Source organism: Abramis brama (genome assembly GCF_963993115.1).
Source record: "Abramis brama genome assembly, chromosome: 22".
Taxonomy (NCBI): Eukaryota; Metazoa; Chordata; class Actinopteri; order Cypriniformes; family Leuciscidae; genus Abramis; species Abramis brama.
The window spans coordinates 21,173,744-21,197,859 of NC_139984.1; the positions used below are offsets into that span (position 1 = coordinate 21,173,744).

The 24,116-nt window shown below is 37.7% G+C and overlaps 2 protein-coding genes across 3 annotated transcripts in view; both read left to right on the top strand.

Annotated features, from left to right (window-relative positions):
* The first annotated feature begins 1,945 nt into the window (after window positions 1-1,945).
* Window positions 1,946-7,218, top strand: dhh (desert hedgehog signaling molecule). The gene is made up of 3 exons (XM_084099186.1): window positions 1,946-2,863; window positions 5,543-5,804; window positions 6,111-7,218. The coding sequence occupies exons 1-3, from the start codon at window positions 2,552-2,554 to the stop codon at window positions 6,887-6,889; spliced, it is 1,353 nt and encodes a 450-aa protein (XP_083955312.1). The 5' UTR covers window positions 1,946-2,551; the 3' UTR covers window positions 6,890-7,218.
* Window positions 7,219-10,441: 3,223 nt separating this feature from the next.
* Window positions 10,442-24,116, top strand: part of kmt2d (lysine (K)-specific methyltransferase 2D) — a 33,167-nt gene continuing 19,492 nt past the window's right edge. Inside the window, exons 1-22 of one of the 2 annotated variants that reach the window (XM_084099798.1) lie at window positions 10,442-10,741; window positions 13,770-13,852; window positions 14,226-14,337; window positions 14,623-14,825; window positions 16,236-16,345; window positions 16,454-16,616; window positions 16,706-16,877; window positions 16,991-17,105; window positions 17,805-17,986; window positions 18,202-18,359; window positions 18,845-18,994; window positions 19,459-20,273; window positions 20,391-20,519; window positions 21,188-21,301; window positions 21,408-21,512; window positions 21,598-21,779; window positions 21,871-22,035; window positions 22,715-22,824; window positions 22,923-22,964; window positions 23,057-23,227; window positions 23,399-23,584; window positions 23,672-23,788. In XM_084099798.1, the coding sequence (XP_083955924.1) occupies window positions 13,804-13,852; window positions 14,226-14,337; window positions 14,623-14,825; window positions 16,236-16,345; window positions 16,454-16,616; window positions 16,706-16,877; window positions 16,991-17,105; window positions 17,805-17,986; window positions 18,202-18,359; window positions 18,845-18,994; window positions 19,459-20,273; window positions 20,391-20,519; window positions 21,188-21,301; window positions 21,408-21,512; window positions 21,598-21,779; window positions 21,871-22,035; window positions 22,715-22,824; window positions 22,923-22,964; window positions 23,057-23,227; window positions 23,399-23,584; window positions 23,672-23,788 (3,550 nt within the window). In that variant the 5' untranslated portion in view covers window positions 10,442-10,741; window positions 13,770-13,803. The remainder of the gene's footprint in view (window positions 10,742-13,769; window positions 13,853-14,225; window positions 14,338-14,622; window positions 14,826-16,235; window positions 16,346-16,453; window positions 16,617-16,705; window positions 16,878-16,990; window positions 17,106-17,804; window positions 17,987-18,201; window positions 18,360-18,844; window positions 18,995-19,458; window positions 20,274-20,390; window positions 20,520-21,187; window positions 21,302-21,407; window positions 21,513-21,597; window positions 21,780-21,870; window positions 22,036-22,714; window positions 22,825-22,922; window positions 22,965-23,056; window positions 23,228-23,398; window positions 23,585-23,671; window positions 23,789-24,116) is intronic. The other variant, XM_084099799.1, reaches the window with a different exon arrangement.

Here is a 24,116-nt window from a genome sequence, read left to right on the forward strand (position 1 = left end):
TACATATGTGTTAACATACAATAAAAACATACATACACACACATACTATAAGGGCTATTAAAAATAAATAAATAAATAAATAAAACGGCAACAATGTTTACAGAGTTGGTTCGATTTAAAAAAAGACCAAGAGCTTTACACCCTTTTATATCGTCTGGTAGGGCATTCCACTGATTAGTAGCTTTCACTGCGAAAGACGAACCAGACAATTACTCATGGATGATAATCTGGTAGATCTCACAGAGTTTTCAGAGCGAAAATGAACAAAGTCACATAATACAGAAGGAGCCAAGCCATTTAAGATTTTATAAACCATACACAATTTTGAAAAAAGTCTAAAATTGTCAAAGTTCAAAAAATTTGGTTTCTCTATGATCCTACAATAATGAAAATGGTTTGGTTTTTTATCTAAACTTTTTACCGTCTGTTTATATAGGGATTTTAAGGGTTTAGTCACAGTTTCACCAGCTTAACCCCAACATGTCAGACAATGATACATGTGAGAAAGGATTGTATAAAGTCTTAGCGTCAACAGAGAGACATTGTCTAATTTGTCTAAAATTTGGCAAGTTATATTTAATATTCCTCACCATTTTCTTTACGTGTTTTTTAAAACTGAGATTTGAGTCCAATATTATGCCAAGATAATCTTTTCACCATTAATAAACATATCAACATCAGGAGATTTAACATTTGTTTTTGAGAAAAAAATTCCTTTTGTTTTAATAATGTTCAAGCTAAGACATGATTTTTCCAGCCATTGTGTAATTCTTTCTGTAGCAGCTTTTAACTTCTTAGTTACTAACTCTGCTGTTCCCGCATGTGTAAAAATAACAGTATAATCAGCATACATTTGTACTTGTGTCCCTTCACACTGTTGCGGGAGATCATTAATATACAGACTAAATAATAAGGGACCTAACACTGATCCTTGGGGTACACCCATTGTATAATGTAAATTGCAGGACTTAACCCCTTTAATTTGTACAAATTGTTCTCTACCCATGCTAAAGCTTCAGATGAAAACTGAAATGTAGACAGTTTAGAAAGGAGAACTGCATGATTAACTGTATCAAAGGCTTTACGTAAATCTAAAAATATACAACCAGCAAATCCTCATTTGTCAACTTTAAATTTGATTTGCTCTATTAAATGTAAAGTAGCTGTTTCAGTAGATTTACACTGAAACCAAACTGCATACAATGTAAGCCAGACTTAACTGTGTTAAGATGGGATGTCAGTTGTTCAAAAACAATCTTCTCTCCAACCTTTGAGAATACTGGCAGTATGCTTATGGGTCTGTAGTGTAATTACTAGCTTCGTAATGATCTACAGATTTAAAAATAGGAGTAACAATGGCTTGTTTCCACGCAGTAGGAAAAACACTATGACAAGTTAATTAAATGAGTGATGACAGGGGTTAAAATATCTTTGTGAGTTTTAACAAACATAGTATCCAATTGATGAGCATCTCTACATTTAGATTTTTTTCAACAAGCTAATGACTTGCATTTCATTTGACTTGGTTAGACTAAAACCTAAATCTATGTAGCGAAGTGCTTAAAACTACCCATTTATATATTCTGTAAAATAAGCAACTGACATATTTAATAGCAAACGCTATTGGGGCATGTTGTCACAAAAGATCAACGTGTTGCCAAGACTGTACGTTTGTAGAAATTGATTGTAGGCTAATAATAAACCGACCCTGTCAGAAATAGCCAATTTATTTATATAGTCCCAGTCTTCCCTGTTTCTCAGTTCAAGGAGAGACAAGCCTATGCTGTTAAATACACAGCACAGGAAAGTAAAACTTTGCACTCATTGCAATTCATTGCAATGACTTCACAACTGCATGACTGGAAACGCGCGCAAGGAGGCGTGTGCGCTACTGTCCCGGAGCGCGCGCAGGAAGGGAGGGCGATTTGTCCGGTCACAAATACTCAATGGTCCGAGCGCAACGCTTAAAAGCGGGAGCAAACACATGTTGGTCCAGAGTCAGAGCCCTCATACAGTAAAGGGATGAAATTATGCTTGAGCGCGACTATGAGGCAGGACAAACAGAGACACGCGCTGTGAACATTATTGCAGAACACGCTGCTTCGCGCGGAGCTGTCCAAGGTGGGGTAGGATGATGGGATGAAGCACCTGTTGCTATGCCAATATCTACAAACGAGAACGAGGATGTGATCAAACCATCTCAGCTTGGAATACTGAAAATTGGCTATATAAATTTGACCTGCATGTGTAAGCTCATTGAGAGCTATTTTATGCAAATTATATGGAAAGTTCTTCAGTGTTAAACACTCCATGTCTGGATGTCGGATGCATTGATGTTAAGGTCTAAATAATCAGTTTAATCTGGAAGCCATTACACTTTGGTCAATGATTCACGAGCCTAATCCCAACGAGTGCCCATTTTAATTCAACACCGTGATATGGACATGGAAAAAGTCAGTTGTGTTAACGAAATGCCACGAGGTGCTGGGAGAGACGCTCGCGCTGCAGGGTTCGCGGCTCGCTGATCTCCTGGCACACTTCACGCGCGTCAATGACGTTGACTCCTTGGTTAAGGCTGGCAAGGCTCGGCCTGCTGACTGCGTGTCTTTATTCATGGCTGGCGGTTGACGGATGCGGGCCGGGTCCCGGTTACGGCAGTCGCCCTAGGCAACGCAAGTTAACTCCAATGTCTTACAAGCAGTACGTGCCCGGTGTCTCTGAGAACAACCTGGGAGCGAGCGGAAGAGCGGAGGGCAGGATAACGAGGGATTCGGAAGGCTTCAATAAGCTCGTGTGCAACTACAACCCTGACGTTGTCTTCAAAGACGAGGAACATACCAAAGCCGATCGGTTAATGACCAAGGTAAAGGAAACCCGTGTGTAACGGTTAATATAATCAACCGCGTCATATTTTTTGCAGACTGGTTACTGTACGGTGCTTTTTGTGTCTCTCATTAACAAGTGTAAACAATGACTAAACATTCTTTTTTTAGACTTTCTTCATGGCTTTTTATGTGATAGGCCTATATATTTGTGTGTAGGCTATATTAAAACAGTAGATCTATACATTGCCTATTAAAATATCTTTAGAAAAAAATAAAAAATAAATAAATTATAGGCTATTTTAATATGTTTCCCTATAGGCTATGTTAGAATACCCTTTGAATTTTTAAAGCATTTTTACTCGATATTTATTAAAATTATTATTTACGAATAATTACGAATATGTCATTATGACATCATAGTTGTCACTTTATCTTACATTAGGTAGTCAATAAGGAAAGTTTTTAGTCAGTACTTCTTACTGTGGTTTTGTACAGTAAACAGTTTATTATAGAAATATATATATATATAATCAGCATTAAATTGTCTTTCGTATTTAAACAGAAGCGTAGGATACCAACACGCCATCCACAAATCCACAAATTGTCTTTTGTAGAATCATAATCTTGAGGACAAGGCTATAATGGCTAAATCAACTGTAAAACTGTCAACTTTGTTACTGTCAACCCTGTTAAAGGCATAGCTGTATCCTAATGTATTGCATTTTTAAAATGTATACAATTAAAAAGCACAATTAAATTTATTAATACCTAAAGGCATTCTTTGTCTCATATAATGTTTAAAATCTAATTTAAAATCAAAATGGAGAATTAAGGCACAGATTTCGTGGAATGACCCAGATGCATGTCCATTCAACTCTCTCAGCCATCCATGACATACTTCATGCACAGTTAAACAGTACTTGAAAATACAGGGGTTTTGAGATTCCTGTAATTCAGATGTGTTTCATTGTCATAGTTTTCTAGTTGCAAATTGATGCAAATAACTATTATGATACACAGTGACAGAAGGTGATTTTTTCAGAACAGGCCCTGCTAAATTAATTACCTTAAATTAAAGAAATCTTAACAAAGAATTATTTTAATGTTTAGATTTGTGCAGCTGAAACTCTGATGTTGATAGCATGTTTACCCATTTTCCCATGTTCCCTAGGCAATGTAAAAAAACAACAAAAAAACATGACAATAGGACTGTCTGGACTGCCACTGCACCATTTAATCTTTAACCAAGTTCTTCATTAGAGCCATAAAATGATCACTACACCTCTACTTCCTTATAGCCTGGGAGTGTGTGTGCGTGTGTTCTCTTGTATAAACATGAAGGTAGGTAAGGCAGATAACATTGTGAAGAACACAGACTATACACTAAATATTATTTTTAAACCTTAAATACATACAAGTCACAATATGAGACATTCAAAACTTGTTACTTTAAGGCAATATGATGCAAATTTCAGTTAAATAAGTTGTCCTAATTAGGCATGTCCTAATCTGTAATGGTATCATAGGTCGTTTGGAGATATTACTGATAAGTTTGATATCACTGATAATAAGTTTGACTAGATTGGCATCTAGTGAGTACTCTTATGAAAGTGCTTTGCGTTGGTGTATGTGTACGTATGCATGTGCCCTCTTGTTGCCCAACTCTGAAAGCTATCCTTTGTGCATCTTTTCAAGCCTCTGCGGGGTCGCCTGTGCAGAATTCTCGCCTGTTGAAGTAATGGCACCATTGGAAAAGCCTCTATTGTAGTTTCCACAATGAATCGCCTCTGTCCAACAGCATTGCGAGAAAAATCTCCCTGGTTTGTTGTCTTCCCCTCTTGATTTCTCACTCTTGCTGTCACATTCCCAAGAACACGTCTAAACATTCCATCCATCTGCCCTCTCGCTCGGACTGGTTCTTGCTTTCTTCTCGCTTGCCTTGGCTTTTCAACCCTGTTTTGCTCTCTCACCTTTTCCCATACCCTCTCAATCACGACCCTATAGGTCACGTTATATTATTTTCACAGACAAATAATACTACCTTCTCACAGATTCCCCATCACGTGAGGTGTAGAGAGACACAACATTTTGAAAATTTGTGGAGGAAGTCTAAATGCTTTAGTACAAAGTCTCAAGGTTAACACTGGGGTCGTTCAAAAGACTGTGTGAAAATGTTCCCATCGTGTGAAGAAAAAAAAAAGGGAATTGACCTTGACTTCTCTCTGTGACCATGCTGAAGTGTCCGAAGAATGCTGGAAATGAGTTAAAGTAGCTTTGTTCTTGTTAGATGTTAAGGGGGTGGAAATGGCCTTTTGCAGAGCTGAGTAAGCTGGACAAAAAAATCGCTGATGTCTACCAACACCAATTTTTGCCAAAGGATTGTGAAAATAGTTAAATGTCATGGTATTTGCATATGCTTTCAAAATTAGCACACTTTTGGTTTGAAACATTAGTAAGAAGGGAGACAGTCTGGAATGGTTCAAGTGAAAATTCACCCAAAAATGAATATTATTCCTTTCTTTTTCCGTGGAACACAAAAGAAGATATTTTGATAAATGTGGAAGAAAGAATGAATGTCATACAGGTTTAGAATGACATAGGGGTGAGTAAATGGTGAAAGACTTTTAAACTAAGAAAACTATCCCTTTACATGGAATGTTTTGTCCTTCTGTTTGTGTCACCTGTATGATGGTTTCATTACTTTTCCCACTGCATAGCGCTGTAAGGACTGCCTCAATAAACTGGCAATAGCAGTAATGAACCAATGGTTTGGGGTCCGACTGCGAGTGACCGAGGCCTGGGATGAGGACGGCCATCACCCTGATGGTTCTTTACATTATGAGGGCCGTGCTGTCGACATCACCACCTCAGACCGAGACACAGAAAAATATGGACTACTTGCCCAGTTGGCAGTTGAGGCTGGATTTGACTGGGTGCACTATGAATCCAGGTATCATGTACACTGCTCAGTCAAAGCCGGTAAGCTGCTAAATCTTTCCTTTTCAATGTTATTCCTCATTCAGATCGTGTAACTCTTAAAGGAAAATTTCACCCCAAAATTGAAATGCTGTCCTTATTTACTCACCCTCGAAACTGTATGAGGAACAAAAAAGAAGATATTTTAAAAAATGTCCATACAATGAAAGTCATTGGGGTCCAGTGTTGATTTGGACCCCATTGACTTACAGTGTATGGACAAATGATAGTGAGTAAATGATAACAGCATTTCGATTTTTGGGTGAACTATCCATTTAACTTAGTTCCACCTCTATATTTTTTTTCCAGATCACTCTGTAGCCGTGGAGAAAGGTGGCTGCTTTTCAGGATTGGGACTTGTGACAATGGCCGATGGTGTTCAAAAGCCTATTTCGAGTTTGTGGCCTGGGGAACAGGTGCTTTCCTTGTCTGGGTCAGGTGAAATTGTTCTCAGTCGGGTACTTCTCTTTCTACATCTGAATAGAGAGAGCAGAGCCACTTTCTTTATTTTTGGCACAGAAAATGGTAAACAAATGGCACTAACTCCCAATCACCTCATCTTTGCGGCTCACAATCTCGAACTGCACCACCATGAGTATGAAGCTATTTTTGCCAAAGAAGTTAGGATTGGGGACTATATACTTACTACTGGAGACAATAGAGGAATTCAGCCATCTAAAGTGGTCTCGATTTCACTGGAGGAGAGGATGGGGGTTTATGCTCCTTTGACAGAACATGGGAACTTATTTGTGGATGACGTGCTGGTATCCAGCTACGCTTCTGTTGAAGATCACAGACTCGCACACTTGGCGTTTTGGCCTGTCCGTGTCCTGTTTGGCTTTTTCCAGACAGAAATGGAAGAAAACTTACAAAGAGTGGGGGTTAAAAATAGTGCCATGATCCCTAATATCTGTTCCACAAATCAGACCATGCACAACAGTTCTTCCAGCACATGCTGCAAATTCCAAGATGCCAAAGTGGAAATGGAAAATGAACACAGTTTTTTGCCGCAAAAGGAGGTTTACTGGTATGCAAGGATTTTGCACACATTAGGACGGATATTTCTTGACCCTAGGAAGTTTTACTGATGGTCAAGACAAAGAATATGCAAACATAATATAAAACTGATTTTTGAACTGACCAAAAAAAGAAAATGCATTAGGCACTATAATTACTCACCACATAACATCCAGTTATAATTACTTTATTAATTGAGAATATGTAAATGTGTTGCCGTTATACATATACTGTATGTGAAATATTCAGTGTAACTTAAAGAAATCATATTTTTCAGATAATACTTGCCATATTGAATAATCACCATATGGACAATAACGGGATTTGAAATGTAAACTTGTATTTTTATGTTTGTTTTACAAGAAAATATTTCAGAGAGTAATAAATATTTATTTTTATACATCTGGATTCATAATATATATTTCATGTAGTTCAAATTATGGCTTGAGGCCCTTTGTTATACCAAACAGACACTGATACAATCTTTTTTTTTTTTACTTACTGTAGTTTATAGTGTTTATAGACATTATTCACACAAAACACAGAGTTGTACTGAGTACAATATCATGTCAGTTCCCAATTTGTTGAAAAATCAGCATATTACATTACATCCTGTAGTTAGTCATTTAAGTTCTAAACAGAAATGAGTTGCCAATCAAATATTGTGTTAACACTGTTTAACCATGTCTGACTAATTGAGATCAATTTCCAGTGTCTGAAATGATGGTGCTAAACAGGAATTAACAGTGCATCACACCCCCTTGTGGACACCAAAGAATACACCACTGTATCTTCTGATGTGCTTTAGTATGATTTATAAATTATCTGTTCTGAAAAACAGCTTCCTGAAATTAATAAAAATTAATGAAGTAATAAATTATTGTTTGTGATATTTTTAAGTTGTTCTCTATTACTTTTCTTGTTTTAAAAAAATGTGTGCATCAGCATTAATGGCAAAAATGACTGGGGAAGCTTCTTTTGTTTAATTTTAATAAATGCAATACAAATAATAACAAAAATCATATTGGGTGTGTAATGTGCATATATTTAAAAACTGAAACAAAATGTACAATTATAGTGCACTATGCTAATCCATTACAGCCAGACAATGTAAAAGATTTAGCATTGTAATGCTTAAGCTTTTGAGACTGTTGGTTTTTAGAAAGTGCATGTTTTTTCCTCTATTTATTTTTTCTCAGCTGTGAAGGTATAGAAGAGGATTATCTTGCTCATGGAGGGGGCAGATGGACACACACCCCCACTGGAGAGGAGCTGTACTAAACTCCATCTGGATCAGGCCAATGGCAAACTCTGTAATGTAGACCCACCCAACCATTATCTTTGGTGAACCAATCAGATTTTTAAGATAAGCTTATTCAGGCTTCATCCAAACCTTTCCTGTTCAAATTAATCCCAGTGAAAGCTGGGAAGAAGTTATTAATCTTGTCAATGGGTTAGTTTGATCAGACAATTTGTTTAATATGCCACATTATGTTCTGTAGAGATCAATATACCAGTTTGTGTTTTAAAAGACACTGTGCACAGAATATGCCTGTACTGTGCAACAGAATCTTGCAATATCAGAATTTCTGACTTAAACGTGACCTAATACAGCATGATTGAGTCATATATTAGAAAGAACATGATTGCATTGTAGTAGATGTTGGTAGTGCATTTCATAAATAGACATCGTTTCATTCTTCTCCAGTATGCAAATGAAACATTGGGTGTGTTGAGTGATGTATTTACTGCCTGTGATCCAAACTATGCCACATTGATGGCTTGTCAGTTCAAAGAACAACACATCTAAACCTGCCTGGTTTCTTCACAAGATAAATAATAGTTTATTCAACAATCCTCTGTAGATTGAAATAAGATTATATTTAATAAGAAATAGCCATGTATTACAGGCATACATAATAGAGACATTTTATTTCAAATTGTGCAGCTTATGCATTTACACAGGATCAATAAAGTCGGTCTCTTTATAAATCTATACTAGTCTAAGAATAGACATTAGTTAACCTTTGATCGGGCAATATTTTGTGGTCTCATTTACTCATTTTAAATGTTTTGGTTACAATTGATTTTCATTGAGCTAATAGTGTGCTGATTTTGAAAGCAAAGATGAACTGACATTTATTATGACCAAATGTATCTGTACTGAGAGTGCTGCCTGTGAGCATTGCGGCCAGATAATAAATGGGCCACTTAAAATGTCTACCTTTTTAAGGCAATGAATAAACAGAATGAATCATTTAATTATTTAATTGTGTACTTGTAGGCTATAGACAGCAGAGGTGGATAGTAACACAGTACATTTACTTGAGTACTGCACTTAAGTATACTTTTTGAGTATCTGTACTTTACTTGAGTATTATTTTTTCTGGAAACTTTTTACTTTAACTTACGACAAATATCGTACTTTTTACTCCACTACATTTCTGTCAAGGTCCTTGAGTAGAAAGTGGTAACGTCAGTCAGGGGATGATTTTGGTTGCAGGGGTTGGATTTTGGTTGGAAAATAAAGTCGGTTGACGTCAGAACCCGACGTCGTTTTGACGTCAACATCCAACGTCGGACAGACGTTGGATCTTGGTTGGAAAATAAAGTCGGTTTGATGTCAGAACCCGATGCCGGATTGACGTCAGAACCCGACGTCAGATTGACATTGGATTTTGGTTGGAAATGAAAGTCGGGTTTACGTCAGAACCCGACTGATGTTGGTTTCTGACGTTAACCCGATTTTCATTTTCAACCACAATACAACGTCTGTCCAACGTTGGAGATTAACGTCAATCTGACGTTGGATTCTGACATCAACCTGATTTTCATTTTCAGCGTTGGGTTTGGTCTTCTAAATGCGAATTTTGTCATTGTTTTGGAGCACACTAGCTTATAGATAACAGTAAGGCTAACATATTCATGCTAAAAGCAAAACTTTAAATAGGGCACTATTTGAGGGAACAGCCATTTGGAAGTCCGAAACCATTGTGGACGTTATTGAGTGCACTTATTCAATCTCACATTCAATCCCACTACTGGAACTGTGTTCTAGAAATACATTTGATATTGATATGAGGGTAGGTGTAGGTAGGCATAGATTCAGATGCATAAGGTACTGTAAGTATTACATACAACAATGCAACAATAAAAAAACAATGCATTGACATTTAGCCTACCTTTTACTTTTGATACTCAAGTACTTTTAAAAACAAGTACTGATAGACAGACAGACAGACAGACAGACAGACAGATAGACAGATAGATAGATAGATAGATAGATAGATAGATAGATAGATAGATAGATAGATGTGTATTCTAATAATACAATTAATAATAATAAAAACAAACAAACAAAAACAACAGTTATTAGTTATAGTCCATTACAGCATAGCATCTCTCCAGCACTACAAGAGATAAAACGGGAGAAACACTCTCTAACTAACTTAACCATGACCCAAAGTAGTGCACCCCTGTTTGTCCTCTCAAAAGTAGGGGTCGCCGTTGAACTGAGCATAGGTGTAAAAAACATTGTAATCTGCAGCCTGCACTCGCACAGGCAGAAAGCTGGTGCCGACTTCAAACTGTTACATGAAGCAAGTTTATCAAACAAGCTTGCTAGATTTCTCCAGATTGAAGATCTGGGTGTGGGGGTTAGCCAAAGCTACTCAGTCTGGATGAAAGCAGCAAACATGAGAGTCCAGCATGAACTCATTTGATTCACTGGTATTGGCCAACCAAAATCTTAATATCAGGTAGTTTTGCAAACGTTTGCTCGTCCGACAGCACTTCCCCCATCAACAACAAACTAGTAAACCCTGCCTAGCCAAAGCTAGCTTAATGAAATGAAACGGACCCCAGCGATTATTATCCGGAGGATTGTTCCGATCATGTACGAGGACGTTAGCAGCGCATTGTAGGTGAGTGTTAAAAGACGTATTTAATTTTTAAATGAATATATATACTTGCTGATTAATCACCCTAGCAATACTCGGGCCCCCCTTCTACGTCCATTTAGCGAAGTGAGTGCGAATCTGTCGGCCAAAATGAATGTGCTGCTAGCTTCATACGTAACTTACCATTGCGTTTCCTAAACTCAAGGTTAAAAACACCAGCGTTAGAAATGTTATGTTATTTTGCAGGCCGTTTAGGTTCTTTTACGATAGTTCGTTGTGGTTTTTAGTTTAGCTTGGTGCATGAGTGTTTATGTCCTTGGTAAATGGGTAAGCCATATTTTTAGCCAGCACCAGTCCATGAACGTTCCGTCATTAAGACCTTATGAACACGGAAACCACTAAATCTTAAGAGTTATTATTGTCAGTATTACAATATTGTTGCTTATTGTCAGATATACATTATCATGTTATCAATCATGTTATCAATCTAAGTCAATAAACTGCTCTACTTGTTTTTGCTGGAAAGAGCAACAGCATTTTGGAGTATTAAAGTGTCTGGCTAGCAAGAGTTAGCAGATGTGAAACTGGGTGATTTGTTTTATTTATTTATTTATTTATTTTGGCAAAAGTGAGGCTGATAATAAAATCTGATCAAAATGGGTGATTATTCGAATATATTTCGTTTTATAGCAGTGGTTGTAGTTTTATACCACATAGAGACGCTACTTGCAGCCTGTTAGCATGCACTGCTTTACAGGCAATACGTTTGGTTCCTTTTTAATATTTTCCTCGGTATAAAACAATTGAAAATGTTATAACAGAGGCAAATAGTTAAAAATGGATTTTGTTAAAGGACTGTGCTGTCTGTAGCATGTGTGAATGTGATCGTCAGTTAGCGTGTTAGGACTTAAAACTGCTTGGGAAACATGTCAACAAATTAGTGTGAAAGGATTTAGCTTGCCAGTTTATTCCGAGTTAAAGGGTCAGGGATTGTTAAAGTGGCGTTGTAACGTTAGCCTATATATTTTAGGCATCGGGTGTTTTCAAATAATTTTATTCAGCTAGACGATAATAAATAATGTCAATAAAACACCAGTGTGAATGACACCAATGTCCCATATTTTTGTAATTAGCTACGCAGTTGAAAGTTAAAATGGGGAAGCAGTGCGTACAGGATTACACAGTTCCTTATGCGAACATCTTAGTAAAAACAATTTGATCAAACTGAGGAAAGAAATTAGGGTATAAACGTTTAAAGATTTTTATTTATTTATAGAAAAACACGGTCACAGTAAGAGCAAGCTTAGATTGAGTTTCCTGAATAACCAGAATATCAACACAATGCGAAATGTATGCATTCCTCCATAAATCATATTACTTTTTACCTCTCTATAAATTTATTTAAGGATTAATATGATCTGTAATTCCAATTTGCTTTTATTATATGCAAACATTCACTTAATTAAAGGTCATGCTTAGCCTAAAAAGTGTCTTGACCGAATAATTTTGTGTTACTAGTTTAGGCTTTAGATTAGGATGTCCACCAGTCACTTTAAAAGTCTTTAAAAGTCTAACTGGTAATTTTGTGTTTTTTCCATCTGTACAGTGAAATTTCTTTAAATATTCATTCAAAGCCAGTAAACATGTCACTACAATATAAGTGATAAAATGAAACATTAAATAATAAAAACACTTTAATTTATTACCTATTATTGTTTTCTAAATAAAATGTTAAACTGTTACATTCTGCTGATTTCATCTCTTGCAAAACTGTTTACACACACACACACACACACACACACACACATACATATATATATATATATATATATATATATATATATATATATATATATACACAATTTTTATTATTTTTTTTTTTAAATGAGAGGAAACAGGCATATAAATCAAGAGATGTGCGTGCAGGAGTCCTGACAAGGACAGGACATTGTATTTCAGTTTGAGTTTCGTTTTTTCCCCTTTTTTTCCTTTTATACATGAAATCTTGAGCACATTATGGAACCTTGAAACTGAATTGCATTTCCGTTTTAACTAGCAACATGAAGTGACACCAGGCATAGATAGATAGATAGATAGATAGATAGATAGATAGATAGATAGATAGATAGATAGATAGATACAACAGGAACTGCAAGAACATGAGTGTAAGAAGAGAAAGACGTAATTACATAAATGTTTCCTCAAATACGCTGCAAATCGAGTGATTGTTGTCAGTGTGATCATATTTGAGTTTATAAACGTGCACTCTATAACAGGCGGAACAAAATAACGTTGCCCATGTTTTAGCCCGACCTCGTTTTGTGTGTCACAGGAAGCGCGCTACACGGAAGTTGTATTTTCTTTGTGTTTCTCCCTTTAGCGTCGTTTTACATAAAGAAAGTAACACGTTATCTTAGTTATGCACGAATTTGTAGAGTTTTATTGACCGCGGGTCATCACTAAGCAGAGGAGCTGTGTATACGTGTCTGTATATACCTGGTTTGATGATGGGCGAATGGATTATTTTGCATAGAGTTTGTTAACCCCGGCCAGAATGCTAGCGTGTTAGCAGCTTCTAGGCACTACTGTAAGCTGAGCAGAACGACGCAGCTGCAGGATCAGACAAATTTAACAAACCCACTAACCGTTGTTTATCTACCAGCGCTAACCAAAACGGAGAAAATGCACCGAACACGCGAATCCACCTCATGGTTTGTATTTAATCAGCTGATTTTTGTTTTCCTATATACACTAATGTTTGCGTAGTTAGGTGTGGAGTAATTTGAACTTTGCTGGATTATGTACGTTAAGTACGCGTTTGCCGAATGACTAGACATTCCCAAATGCAGTTGATCGGATGGTGTGCATTATCAAGAGAGAGGTTGACCAGTCCAACTTTTTCGTTACCGCCTTTGAGAGGCTTTAATAAAATGGCACAGTGGTTTTGTGGTTGTAGATCATTGCAAAACTTGGATTTGTACATGCATGCTGCTCTACTTTGGTGGCACGATCATTTTGTTTTTAAACCATCTAACTGTCCTCCCTGTTTCAGATCTCTGCAATAGAGATCTTCTTCAGGAGTAGGAATGGACGAGCAGAAATCAAACTGCGAAGAAAATGATTCAGAAACTGCAGGTTAGTAATCATCAGGAAAACATGCACCGGAGAAAAAAGATGATTTCTTTAGCCATAAGTGTGTCTGAAGTTCACAAGTGTCTTTTTACTGTTTTAAAGGGCATTTAAACCCTTTTATAAGTGCATGTTTATTAACTACATTATTTTTATTCACGCACAGTTTTGTGGATGCATTACTGTCGATAGCTTAACAAAGCATATAAAAAATAATCTTAAATCTTGCACCAGAATGATATCTTTAAATGGTGATCCTCTCTAGCATGTGACCTTTTCTTGAATTCCCTGTGAGGGAGCAGTGTTACCTATCTGGGATTTTTAAAGGGCACATTTATATTTGCTCCATCTTAACTTACGGCTACCGTGTTTCTCTCAGCTGATGATGGGACCCCTGCAAAGGAGAGCGTCCAAGTTGAGGGGGAACTGAGTGTCCCTGTTGCTGCAGAGGACATCTCAGGCACTACTGTGGACACTTCCTGCTCATCATTGTAAGGCCTTCTATAAATATTGCAGTTTGTGCTGCTTTGCATAAAATGTAGGTCATGCTTGAATAGCTCAGTTTATATGAAAAGGCTAATCTTCATTAAATAGAACATGAGATTATGTAGACAAAATAGTCACTCGTTTAGAGCCTTAGATCTACCAGCCAAGGTCAAATGACACACAGAATTTGAATATTAATGCATCCCATTTGATTGCACTGAGCAGTTTTGTTGAAGTAATGTATTCGGAGTTGCTGATCATCTTTTTTGTGTTGGTGTTTTTATTTTTAGGGAGACTGTCAGGGCCTGTGCTCTGTGTAACTGTGTGGAGCGTAGTCTGCATGGTCAACGGGAGCTCCGGTGTTTTGGACCCTCTTCTGATCGGCCCAGCTTGGAGCCCTCTGTCTCCTCTCTGCCAGCAGCTGGAAACGATGACCTGTCTTCCATTGGATTCTCTGAATCCACCTGTCTGGCATCTTTCTTTGATGACACAGGTATACTTAGGAAATCAAATGGTTTGAATCATAGTGATATCGCTGTCATGTTCGGATGCTGCACTGAGACACTTTAAGACACAGTAGTTTCTTCACAATTTGTAACTTTTCTCAATGTTTGAGTGAAATATCATAGTTTCTAAATATATATATAAAAAAAAAATATTTGTGACTATTTTGGACAATACAGAGCTCAACGATTAAAAATAAAATAAATTACATTCTTACGCCTTACCCCCACTATCATTCAAAAGTTTGGGGTCAGTATGATTTTTCCCTAATGTTTTTGAAAGGAGTTTCTTATGCTCACAAAGGCTACATTTCTTTGATCAAAAATGCAGTAAAACACTGATATTGTGAAATATTATTACAATTAAAATAACCGTCTTCTATTTTTACTTTTTTTTTTTAGGGATGCACCAATATGAAAATTTTGGTTGGTACCAATAATCGATAATTCTTTATATTTGAAAGCTGATAACCGATATATTGGCGATAAATCTAAATCCAATTTTAAGAGCCTGATTTCAAAAACAAAAGTCTCACCATTAAAATCCATGTCCCAAGCACACAATTATAATGTTCTCATTATAATTTTATGTAGCCTATATGACAGACTTGCACTGCACATGTTGCACTTAACTGTGTTTTCCTTATTGAAGTGATTCCAATCATATTTCAAGCAATTGAAAACCATCATGGCCAAATTTCGGGCCGATAACGGTTAACATTAAAAATGAACATATATCGGGCGATACCGATATGTTGGCTGATATATTGTGCATCCCTACTTTTTAATGTATTTTATTCCTATGATGGCAAAGCTAAATATACTGATTTTCTGATTTGGTGCACATTGCATAAGAAGCTTATCTGATTATTATCAATATTGAAGACAGTTTTGTGGAAGCAGTAATTTCCCCCCAAAAAGAACAGCATTTATTTGAAATAGAGATCTTCTGTATCATTATAAATGTCTTTAATGTCGCTTTTGATCCATTTTATGCATCCTTGCTGAATAAAACGATTAATCTCTTTTTAAAAAGCATACTGACTTTTGAACGGTAGTGTATGTTTACGTAACAGGTGTTTAAGAAATATTTTTAATTTAAATTAAATACAAATACAACAACAAATAATTAAGTGTCATATTAGTTTGAAATTATTAATTTATAGTTTAACCCATTCTAACTGATACTTCTAACATAATTTCATTATTTATAAAGTATAAAGTATTATTTATAAATAATATAATAAAAATAAATTATAAAAATGTAAATTCAAGATTATTATATAATCAAGATCAAAATTGGAATAAGAAAAAACCTCATAAACCTTGTCCATAATTTTATTTATTTATTTATTTTTTTTCAGTTGTGTTATAATTGTAAATCCTCTCTTTTGAAACAGGGAGCTGCTGGGTTCACCACTGGTGTGCCGTGTGGTCAGAGGGAGTGGAACAGACTGAGGGTGAGGTGCTGATAAACGTGGATAAGGCAGTCATCTCAGGGATACAGCGGGTAGGCTAAAAGCTTCCTTAATCAAAGCATTAAACATCATAAATATTGCTTTATGGCTGACAAATTAACTTTCCCATCTTTTACTTTGCTTTTCTATCTCTGCTTCAGCCATGTGATTATTGTAAAAGGATGGGCGCTACCATCCAATGCCGGGCCGAAGGCTGCTCACGGTTCTACCACTTCCCCTGCTCGGCTGCGAGTGGATCATTCCAGTCCATGAAGCAGCTGGCGCTCCTCTGTCCAGAGCACATAGACAAGGCAGAGGAGATTGGTACGGAATTGCAGCGGAAGAGATGCGATATCATCCGTAAATAACGTTTGCAGTTTTTGAGATGACAAACTCTTGTGTTTGTTTTGCAGCCGGAGAGGAGGCACGGTGTGCAGTGTGCGACTCTGTTGGGGACCTGTCGGGTTTGCTATACTGTACGGGCTGTGGGCAGCACTATCATGACGCCTGTCTAGAAATCAGTGCTACACCACTTCAGCGGTCAGGCTGGCAGTGTCCCGAGTGCAAAGTTTGCCAGACCTGCAGGTACGTTTAAATGCTTCTTGCATCTTTATCTAAAGTTGATGTCATAAAACTATATTTATATCAGTGTTCGCACAGACTTTGTGGTTAAGTGTATTTTTTTTAATGACGTACAGGCAACCAGGAGAGGATTCGAAGATGCTGGTTTGCGATGCTTGTGACAAGGGCTACCATACCTTCTGTCTACTGCCAGCCATGGACTCTGTGCCCCCTGATTCATGGAAGTGCAAAGTAAGCTTATACTCATGACTCACTCTTACATGCCCTTAATCTATCACCATTTAAGGTAGAAATTAGACCTGTGCAGTTTATTTACATAGTTGCTCTGCTCTTTTCTCATACCCAAAATTGGGTGGAGAAACCACTTGAATTCCCCACCAAGGTTCTCCTAAAAGTGAAAATCGCTGTCATTTAACTCGCCACCATATCGTTGAAACACAAAAGTTTATTCAGTTCAAATAAAATGTCATCTAAGCACTTTTAAGAGGCCGTTCACACAGAACAAATTTTTGTTTGTCATCCCACTGTGCTGTTTCCATAGTTTTTCTATGTAAACGTGCTAGATGGACACCTTTGACCATTGCCGTCACGTCTGGTATCCTTTGCAACGTCTTACGGTTGATACGCCTTTCTAAAAACACAGTGCTCAAGTTAAAAAGTTCAACTTAAAAACAAAAAACAAATCTCTAGTCCGTTTTTATGGCATGCAAATCTTTTTTAGTTTCACTACCCTGCGTCTCGCATTTTAGGATTGGCCTCTAAGGAGGTTCAAAATGTGTGCCATTCCTTTTATAATGTCCCTTTGAGTGATTGTGGCGTGTGATGGTGATATCAGTTTGAACAGATGTTTGGCAAATAGGAAAATGTGATTTTTGTGAGTGAAATATCACTCTATTGGTTTGGCTGACCTAATTTGCATGTCTGTTGCAGCGGTGCCGTGTGTGTATTGACTGTGGCATGCGAGGGCTGAAGCTTCCTGGCTCTGAACAGTGGTTTGAGAGCTACACAGTATGCGATGGCTGCCAGCGCAGGCGCACCTCTGTCTGCGGTGTGTGCAGTAAAGCTGTGGAGCCCTCGGCCTCCCTCCAACATCGCTGTGCCATCTGCCACAGGTTAGTTTTTTGTACCTTCTGCTATAAAGCACAGGCAGGTGAGCTGCTTCCTTGTCTAGAGCAGAGCGTTTGGTGCTGTACAAAGCAGTTTACTAAAATGGAGGTGACCTTTTAAAAATTCTCTATTGTGAAGCCATGTTTGCTATGAAGTAACAAACAAACTGACTTTCAGTTGTCTCTCTGCATATTTATAACTTGTTTGATGTCGTCCGCAGATGGGTTCACAGAGATTGTGCCTCTCTGTCAGGACCTCCTGAGGAGAAATGCATCTGTGTGCTCTGCAAAGAAATCCCAGATGAGGTTCCAATCGAGTCTGAGGTGTCATCCACAAATGTAGATGAGAAAGCGGTTTCGGAGGTGCCGATGGAATTGGGTATGTTCTTTAATACACTGTTTTTAACTATTTTAAAGGGCTCTTTAAAACGAGTATCGTGATGAGGACTAAATAGGGTCCAAGATGTACTTATGAATGGGTTTTTTTCAAACTACATTCAGATGTCAGAATTACCTGTATTCCTGTAAATCATCCATTAGGTTTTACATTTTTCTGGTTATCCTATCAATTTAATGCATCCTTGCTGTTTTAAAGTATTAATTTCTTTTAAAAAATGGTACTGACCCCAAAATATGGAACAGTAGTGTACCTGATGAATGCAAATTTTAAAATTCGGGCAAAATGGAATTTAAAATGCTTCTTTTAATTCAGTTCTGAATGCTCTATTGCAGTCAGTGTTTTCTCTGTATAGCAATGTGTATGTGGTATCATGGGTTAGTTGGTGAGACCCAGCCCTAGTTTCTGTTCTCTGTGTATTATTGACTGATATTAGATGTGGATATTGAGCTGATGTTTCATTTTAGGGACAGAGCTTGAGGTGGTTGGAATGGCAGAAGTGAAAGGAAGCATTATAGAGGAGGAACTACGGCCAGAAGGTGCTGAGGGCTCCACAGAGACTAATGTGCACAGTGAGGTCTCTACAGAGCAGCAGGCGTCTTTAGCTACGGTTTCAGGTAAATTTCGAAACCCACCATAGTTCAGGTTTTTACTTGCAAACACTTACACTGGCCCTGCCACAAAAATAGGCAATATGCTTATTTTTTTTATGTAATCTGATGGGTCATTTTATTTTAATGGCAGCATAGTTCAATGTTTATATTTTTGATGGGGAATGTAATTTATAAACTACACATATTTTATACATTTTTTTAAATTAATGTTTTCAATTAAGTTTTATTTGCAAACAAGCTGCAAATATTAGGTTTTTATTTGCAATAATAGCTGCAATATGAAACTACAACACTATGATTTTTTCGTTGTTGTTGCAAAATTACTTTTTTTTTTTTTTTTTTTAATCCTTCCAAAACTATCACAAAACATTCCTTGCAGTTCCCACAAATCCTCCGTGCTACAGACTATTAGGTACTTAAGAGATTTTTTTGATGTTTGTATTTCTTAAGCTTGTTGTCTTCTATAGATATGGATGAAAAACAAAAAGAGGAGGAGAGTACCAGTGAAACAGTGGTTACAGAGGCAGTTGAGGAAAAATCAAAGGACACTCAGGACCCTCCTATGAAGGATAGCCCAGACAGCCCTGTCCCTGACACTATAGAGGAAGCCCAACCTGATGTATCCCAGATTCCTATAGAAAGGCAGGAGTCGCAAGGGCAAGACAAGCCTCCTCAAACAGAGACAGAGGTGGACATTACAGTGGATTCCACTGAAACAAAGCCTCCGTCAAGCCTGTGTTCTCAATCTTCTCAAATCACACTCCCTGTTTTGGAAGAAGCAGAGCCAGTTGCGATGGACTTGGAGGACATGGGATCTGAGACGCGGCAAGGGTCAATAGACAGGACTCCTCCACATGCTCCTCAGACAGAAATGCCCCTTGCATCTGACACCGATGACAGAATGGGCCAGTCTGAGGAAGAGGAGGATGAGCAGGGGTTGGAGGAATCCTTAGATGAGTCTCTCCTCAAAGATGAGAGTCAGGGAGAAGATGATCAATCCAGGAAAGAGATGCAAGAAGATATGAAGCCCGAGCTGGTCCTCGATGAGACATCAAACATTAGCCATGGTGACGAGAGCAGCAGCGGTTTCCTTGGCTCGCCGGCTGAGGCAGACTCTCAGATGCTGTCCATGGAACTCAGCCTGGTGCCAGCTGGTAGGACCCGTTCTGATTCGCTTCTCACCGAAACAGAGGACTCGTTGCCATTTGATCCGCTGAAGCCCGATGGGGAGAAAGTGAAGCGTAGGGGTTCTCCTGGACGCTCACGGGTAAAGCAGGTGGATGTCAGTCTCTAAACTTTTTCTGCATGAAATTTAATTCTGATGGATTTTGGTTCTCCAATAGTCCAAGAGCAGTTAAGTTAAGTTTGATGCTCATAAATGTATTTCCTGACCCTTCAGGGCAGAGGCAGTGGTTTCCCAGGGAAACGGCGGCCACGAGGTGGCGGTGGCGGCGGCGGCAGCGGTGGTGGCAGAGGGCGTGGGCGGTCACGTCTCAAAGCAATGGCCTCCTGTATTGACGCCTTTATAGTAAGCTCTTCACTTCATCTGCAATCCCTTCGTTTTTTCTTTTACTAGTGTTTTAAGGCATTTTAATGTAAACCTATGTTGTTCATTAGAATTGTACATTAACATTTTAGTGCCATGGTTAAAATGAAGTATTTTGTTTTAGCAATATGAATTATTCTAAAACCATTACAACCAGAGTTACTAAATAATCTATTAAAAATATTTTTTATTAATGGAAATAGAAATACAAAATAAAATATAAATATTAAACTAAAAACTAAAGATTTTTGCCATGGCAATTATCTGAAATGAGTTTAAATAATGAAATGCTAAAGTTACTAAAGCTGAAATAACTTTATTTAAGCTTATAATTAAAAATGAAAATGACAAAAGCTCATAGCAAAATTATTATAACTTAAGCGAAAATTTAAAAAACTGAAAGCTAATTCAAAATGTTTATAGTAATAAATAGTTAGTTAGTTAGTTGGCATTAAAACACAATCATAGAATTTTGATTTAGCCTTATAGCCTTTTTTTTTTGTAACAGTTTAATAGTGCTCAGGTTATGTCAGAATTCCCATAAATAGGAGATGTTGACTTGTGAAAGGTACACCGTAAACCTTTGAAACAGCCTTTACCTCTTGTGCTAAACAATTTTTTTTTATTAAATGCATCTATGATATTTACAGCTAAGCATGACTGCAGACACTGGACTTAGCAAAGAAGAAGATGAGGAGGAAGATGACACCATGCAAAATACTGTGGTACTTTTCTCCAACACTGATAAGTTTGTCCTGCAGCAGGTACGACTAACTTTCATTATTCATTATTGTTATTATTATTCTTTCAAATTCCTATAAAATTCAGCGTCATAAGTGACTATAATTTGTCTCTTTTTGTGTGTAACAGGACATGTGTGTAGTGTGTGGTAGTTTTGGACAAGGTGTGGAGGGCCAGCTTTTAGCCTGTGCTCAGTGTGCACAGTGTTATCATCCATACTGTGTGAACAGCAAGGTAAGCTTTTGAACTCTATTCTGTATGGTGACCCTCTTTATGCACAGATCCTCATTATTTCTTTATTTGGATTTCTCCTCTATAGATCACCAAGATGATGCTAAGAAAAGGCTGGCGTTGTCTTGAGTGCATTGTGTGTGAGGTGTGTGGGAAGGCTTCAGATCCTGCCCGATTGCTGCTTTGTGACGACTGTGATGTCAGCTATCACACTTATTGCTTGGACCCACCCTTACAGACTGTGCCTAAGGGAGGCTGGAAGTGCAAATGGTGTGTCATTGCCTCCGTACAGTGATTACATGTCAGTTGGGAGCCCAAAGAGAAAATGTGGTAACCGAACCATTGATCTACCCCCCTTCAGGTGTGTGTGCTGTATGCAGTGTGGTGCTAGTTCCCCTGGGTTCCACTGTGAGTGGCAAAATAACTACAATCACTGCGGCCCTTGCGCCAGCCTGGTAACATGTCCTGTGTGTCGTGAGAACTTCATGGAGGAGGAGCTGCTTCTGCAGTGTCAGCACTGTGACAGGTCAGTCTGGAACTGGATCATATTATATTAATAAAGGTCAATCCTAGCTCCCATTCTCCATCTTCATTAGTTGGTCTCTGTTTAACAGTTCTGTCTAATAGGTTATTAGATAGAAATGTTAAAGAAAGTATACGGTATATGAAAAAGTATTATAGCGTTTGCATTAATATCATTGGTAATAGAAAGGCAAATGCTATAATACTCAATCGGCATATATATTTAACAATTTCTTTATTTGTGAAAAATACTGTAATAGATTTGCAGAATCAATAGGTTACCATCTAAAGTATGTCTTTATTTTACAAATTTTAAAATTCCTTTTCAAATGATTTATTTCTAATTGATTAAATATATTGGCCATCCTGCTCTTGGCATAGGCCATCAAAAAAACAATATCGGTTGACCACTCAAAAACTGTGTCATGGTTTCCAACAAAATATTAAATAGCACAACTGTTTTCAACATTGATGATAATAATAAATGTTTTCGAGCACCAAATCAGCTTATAAGATTGATTACTGTAGAAGCATGTGACACAGCTTTGGCATCACAGGAATAAATTACATTTGAAAATGTATTCAAATAGAAAAGCTACTTTAAAGGAAATAATAGTTCACAATATTTCTTTTTTTTGTAAAAGCCTTAGTGAGCATAAGAGACTTTTTTTTGTCTTTCGTAGATGGGTTCATGCTGTATGTGAGAGTCTTTACACTGAGGATGAGGTTGAACAAGCATCTGATGAAGGCTTTGCCTGTACAGCCTGCACTCCATATGTCCCCAGGCCTATTGGTGAGTTTCGTGATAGATTTGATTAGAAGTTAATTTCATTAGTGGGTTGATTAGAAGTTCTATTTCACAAAATAATAGCCTTTATCTATCTCTCTTAGTGGAGTCTCCTATGATGTCGGTTTTCAAAATGAAAGATCCAGGTATGTGTATGTTTGATAATTAGTTGTCAGGCTTTCATCTATTTGCTATTTTTATCTGACTTTATCTCTGTTACTCCATCCGCTTGCTTCAGAGCCACAGTTTTATCGTCTGGAGGGTGTCTGGCTAACAGAGACTGGCATGTCTTTATTGCGAAGCATCTCCATGTCACCCCTGCACAAGCGCAGGCAGCGCCGGTCCCGACTGGGCACCATGTGTATTGATGAGCTGAAAGAAGGTGATGCAGATGTTGATGAGGGGAAAGGTCAGTTTATTACAAAGTTGAATTATTTTTATACTGTATGTGACCAATTCTTTTTGTCTTCGTTGCAAATGAACGCTGGTACAATATTTATGAATACTTAAAGAACTCTTCAGGCTGTTTTCCTGTGATTATGAATGCAAATAATATAACTCTATATATATATGTATATAGGAGGTGCAGAAGCGATGGAATGTGAGCCCAAGCTGGAAGCACCTGGGAGCCCAGACCGGGATGGAGTGGACAGAGAAACTGGGACAGATGGGGGTATAGAGGGCATGGCTGACTGTGAAACTCTCAAAGGAGGAGTAGAAGAGACTGATGACGGGAAGAAGAGAAAGCGGAAACCATACAGACCAGGTCACTGAGCCGTTTTGTTTCCTAATAGCGGTATCAGTGTTCTGTGCTTTGAAAGAAAGTGGTAGTAAAGTGATTTTTCACTTTTAGGGATTGGAGGCTTCATGGTCCGGCAAAGAAAGTGTCACACACGAATGAGGAGGAGTCTGTCTGCCTCTGGTGATGCTGTTCCTGAAGGTCAAGCAGCTGAAGCGAAACTTGAGGAAGGCAAGTGTGTCCAAATTGGCCTTCACACTGCCACAGCAAACACCAGCATCTAATGATTGTTGAGTTTTGTTATATCAGTGTTGAGTCTTGGAATGTTTTAAGCATACTGGTATAGTTTTCAAAAAAACTATGCTGTAGTCTGATGTAATCACATAATACTAATGTCCCTGCCAACTACTACAAAAAAAGTCTGTGGGTGCAACTCCCTTGACTGTCAGGGGCTGTCAGTTATTATTGACCACAAAAAATGTCTTTCAGTTCCTTTTTATGAAATATATTCTAAATGCCTTGCATCAAAACACTCAGGAAATCTGAACAGTGAAGTACA

What these genes read in the sequence shown, in the direction of transcription:
- dhh (XM_084099186.1), top strand. Translation starts at nt 2,552, where the DNA reads ATGACGTTGACTCCTTGGTTAAGGCTGGCAAGGCTCGGCCTGCTGACT. An exon ending in CCGATCGGTTAATGACCAAG is followed by an intron (nt 2,864 to 5,542) that starts GTAAAGGAAACC and finishes CCCACTGCATAG; the next exon opens with CGCTGTAAGGACTGCCTCAA. An exon ending in ACACTGCTCAGTCAAAGCCG is followed by an intron (nt 5,805 to 6,110) that starts GTAAGCTGCTAA and finishes TTTTTTTTCCAG; the next exon opens with ATCACTCTGTAGCCGTGGAG.